Here is a 4,192-nt window from a genome sequence, read left to right as displayed (position 1 = left end):
CTCGATGCGTTCTCGATGAGGCCGTTCTACCGAGGACGCATCGGAGGTGTGACTCGTGTGGACTTGGAACCGTTAAATATCCCAGAATGCATCATCGAGTCCGCTGCCGTTCCGATTGCAGAGTGCGTACTCGCGTTCTCGGAAGTCCGTACTTGAAAGTCCGGACTTGCCAAGTACGTACTTCCAAGTCCGCGAGAACGTAGTCCGCGTACTTGGTGTTGAGAGACGGCTATACTCACTGGTGTCTGAGGTCATCAGTGGTCCCCCCCCCCCCCCGCCCCCCTGAGTGAGCACCAGGTGAAGGTGAGAGAGAGAGACCCAGAGGGACTCACGGCCCCCGGTGTCGCCCCCCCCCCCCCCTGCAGGCTCGGTGGAGAGCGGCACGGAGGACAAGGCCCGCAAGATCAAGCTGGAGTACGAGAAGCGCCTGAGCGTGATGAACAAGGAGCTGCAGAAGCTGCAGACGGCGCAGAAGGAGCACGCCCGCCTGCTGAAGAACCAGTCGCAGTACGAGAAGCAGATGAAGAAGCTGACGCTGGACGTGGGCGAGATGAAGAAGACCAAGGTGGGTCCCCCCCGTATCAGGGACTATTGATTAGTGATTAGTGATCGGTTTGTTAGGAACCAGGTCGGGAACCAGTGGTGGTGCAGGTCTGTCTAGATCAACCTTAGCTCTGATTGGTCCATCTCTGTCTTGGATAGTCTCTGATTGGTGCAGGTTTGTCTAACCTTGTCTCTGATTGGTGCAGGTCTGTCTTAACCTCGTCTCTGATTGGTGCAGGTCTGTCTTAACCTTGTCTCTGATTGGTGCAAGTCTGTCTAACCTCATCTCTGATTGGTGCAGGTCTGTCTAGCCTTGTCTCTGATTGGTGCAGGTTTGTCCAACCTTGTCTCTGATTGGTGCAGGTTTGTCCAACTTCGTCTCTGATTGGTGCAGGTCTGTCTTAACCTTGTCTCTGATTGGTGCAGGTCTGTCTAGCCTTGTCTCTGATTGGTGCAGGTTTGTCCAACCTTGTCTCTGATTGGTGCAGGTTTGTCTAGCCTTGTCTCTGATTGGTGCAGGTCTGTCTTAACCTCGTCTCTGATTGGTGCAGGTCTGTCTTAACCTCGTCTCTGATTGGTGCAGGTCTGTCTTAACCTTGTCTCTGATTGGTGCAGGTCCGGCTGATGAAGCAGATGAAGGAGCAGCAGGAGAAGAACCGGATGAACGAGTCCCGCAGGAACCGGGAGATCGCCTCCCTGAAGAAGGACCAGCGCAAGCAGGAGGTAACGTTCTCCTCCTGAGACACGGCGCTCACACACGGCTCTAACTCATGGTTCTAACACACGGTTCTAAGAAATGGTTCTAACACATGGTTCTACTAAGTGATTCTAACTCATGGTTCTAACACACGGTTCTAAGAAATGGTTCTAACACATGGTTCTACTAAGTGGTTCTAACTCATGGTTCTAACATGGTGGTCGTTGAGCTCAAGCTGGTGGGTCCACGCAAGCAGCGAGCTTAACGACGACAAAGGTCTCCCCCGCGGTCAGACGGTTGTTGTTGAGGCTGCGTGCCACCACCACCATGTACCACCACCATGTACCACCTACTGACCCCCTTCTGCCCCCCCCCCCCCGCCTGCAGCACCAGCTCAAGCTGCTGGAGGCGCAGAAGAGGCAGCAGGAGCTGATCCTGAGGAGGAAGACGGAGGAGGTGAGCAGCAGTGATCCACCCATAGATCGGCACCGGCCGATATTTGCTTTTTTCTTTTTTTTTTTACATGTAACGCAGCAGCCGATGCGCGGCCACTGCGTTCGCCGATAGTTCGTTTTTTTTCCAGCCGTGATTTACAGACAGACTAGTTCAATGAATGTTCCTTTTTTTTTTAATTGAGACTTGTAACATTTGTAGTCATCATTGTGTCGTTGTTATGATGTCAATCGAGGGAGCAAAAGCAGCATCGGCTCCAAATATCGGCCCAAGAAAATCGGCAGCCCGTCATCAGCTAAGGCTGATGGACGCTAGCACGACGCAGTCATGACTCGACACATTCACCGACCGTTCTGCGTCGGGGGGGGGGTGTCTCGGTTGCTAGGTAACGGCTCTGAGACGACAGGCCCGGCCCACGTCTGGAAAGGTCATCAGGAAGGTCACGACCTTGGACCCCAGCCAGGACCCCTACAGACCTCCCTCTGGACGCATGTACGCCCCGGGCAACGCCGCGCCCAACGGCACCAGGTGGGTTGTGCGTTGTGTGGTTTTGTTGCGTTGTGGTTTTGTTGTGGTTTTGTTGCGTTGTGGTTTTGTTGCGTTGTGGTTTTGTTGCGTTGTGGTTTTGTTGCGTTGTGGTTTTGTTGCGTTGTGGTTTTGTTGCGTTGTGGTTTTGTTGTGTTGTGGTTTTGTTGCGTTGTGGTTTTGTTGCGTTGTGGTTTTGTTGCGTTGTGGTTTTGTTGCGTTGTGGTTTTGTTGTGTTGTGGTTTTGTTGCGTTGTGGTTTTGTTGTGGTAAACTGAGAAGCACTTGAGATCCTCGCTAACCTCAATGTTGACCGACAACGGGCCAACTAGCAGACGCTTCGACGCAGGAGTGAACCGGTTCTGGTTCTGTATCGGGTTTTTTCAGCTAGCTAACTCGAGTTAACCTTGTTAACATTAACGTTGACAGTGTTCAGATCTTCGTACCGACGGATGAGAGGCTAGCGAGCTTTAGCTTCCATGCTAACGTTGACCTACAAACGGATGAGCGGCTAGGCTAACACGAGTTTCCCTTGCTAACGCTAACCCCCCCCCGGTGGGCAGGTCCTCGTACCGCCGCGTGACGGGCCTGTACTCCACCCGAGTGGCGCGGGGGAAGTGGCAGACCCTGGAGCGCCGCATCTCCGACGTCATCATGCAGAGGATGACCATCTCCAACATGGAGGCCGACATGAACCGCCTGCTCAAGGTAAACACAACGCAGCGCCGCGCAACGCAACACAACGCAACGCAACACAACGCAACACAACACAACGCAACGCAACGCAACGCAGCAAAACGCAACGCAACACAACGCCGCGCAGAGCCGCCGACGAGGCTGAATTCAACCGGGCCATCGCTGCTGACGCTCGCTGGAACAGGGAGGCTGCAGAGAAGAGGGTTTGGCAGGACCAGGCATTCATTAGGCAGCCTGTCAGGCTTTATAATAAACTCTCCGTCTGTCCGTCTGTCCGTCTGTTTGTTTGTTTTGTTCTGGAAGTGGTCAGTAGAAGCAGAGATGGTGTATGGGTTTTATTCGCCAACCACGTTGCACGTTAACGTAATGTTTCCGGTAAGGTGTCATTGTTGTACGTTTACATTCAGGGCGTTTTGCAGAGGCTTTAATCGAAAGCGTCTTACAATAAATATGTTTGTCCGAAGAAGAAGAGAAACAACTATATATCTCTGTGGGTACAGTGAGGATGTTCATAGAACCAAGAGCCAAGCACTAACCGTCACTAGGTTAACCCATTCCCCGTATACACTAACCATCACTAGGTTAACCCATTCCCCGTATACACTAACCATCACTAGGTTAACCCATTCCCCGTATACACTAACCGTCACCCCGACCTACATCCAGTGTAACCTCGACGCAGTGTGTGAACGCAGCAGGAGTCTGACCCCCGAGGTCGACACACACTCTGGTCCTCACCCCCCACCCCCCCCTGTCGTCCCCCCCCCGTCCACCCCTCTGCGTCTCCGTAGCAAAGGGAGGAGCTGACCAAGCGCAAGGAGAAGGTGATCCGGAAGCGGGAGCGCCTGTCGAGGGAGGGGCCGGAGGCGGAGCGGACGACGGCGGCGGCGGCGGCGGCGGCGGCGGCGGCGGGGCCCCTGAACGAGGAGGTGGACGCCCTGGGGGCCAACATCGACTACATCAACGACAGCATCGCCGACTGCCAGGCCAACATCATGCAGATGGAGGAGGCCAAGGTCAGCGGCAGGGGGGGGTTCTGGGTAATGTAGTTAGTTAAAGGAGGCCAAGGTCAGCGGCAGGGGGGGGTTCTGGGTAATGTAGTTAGTTAAAGGAGGCCAAGGTCAGCAGCAAGGGGGGTTCTGGGTAATGTAGTTAGTTAAAGGAGGCTGTGGTCAGCAGCAAGGGGGTTCTGGGTAATGTAGTTAGTTAAAGGAGGCCAAGGTCAGCAGCAAGGGGGTTCTGGGTAATGTAGTTAGTTAAAGGAGGCTGAGGTCAGCAG

At 54.1% G+C, this 4,192-nt stretch overlaps 1 protein-coding gene across 1 annotated transcript in view; it reads left to right on the top strand.

Annotated features, from left to right (window-relative positions):
* Positions 1-365: 365 nt before the first annotated feature.
* LOC311370737 (kinesin-like protein KIF21A) overlaps positions 366-4,192 on the top strand; it is a gene marked incomplete at both ends in the record, with an annotated part of 18,425 nt that continues 14,598 nt past the window's right edge. Inside the window, 6 exons of the mRNA XM_084489067.1 lie at positions 366-565; positions 1,159-1,266; positions 1,628-1,696; positions 2,079-2,221; positions 2,781-2,925; positions 3,705-3,929. Of these exons, the coding sequence (XP_084345193.1) occupies positions 366-565; positions 1,159-1,266; positions 1,628-1,696; positions 2,079-2,221; positions 2,781-2,925; positions 3,705-3,929 (890 nt within the window). The remainder of the gene's footprint in view (positions 566-1,158; positions 1,267-1,627; positions 1,697-2,078; positions 2,222-2,780; positions 2,926-3,704; positions 3,930-4,192) is intronic.

Source organism: Micromesistius poutassou, assembly GCF_964030765.1.
Source record: "Micromesistius poutassou genome assembly, contig: SCAFFOLD_947, whole genome shotgun sequence".
In the NCBI taxonomy this organism is placed as follows: Eukaryota; Metazoa; Chordata; class Actinopteri; order Gadiformes; family Gadidae; genus Micromesistius; species Micromesistius poutassou.
This window is presented reverse-complemented; position numbering and strand designations above follow the sequence as displayed.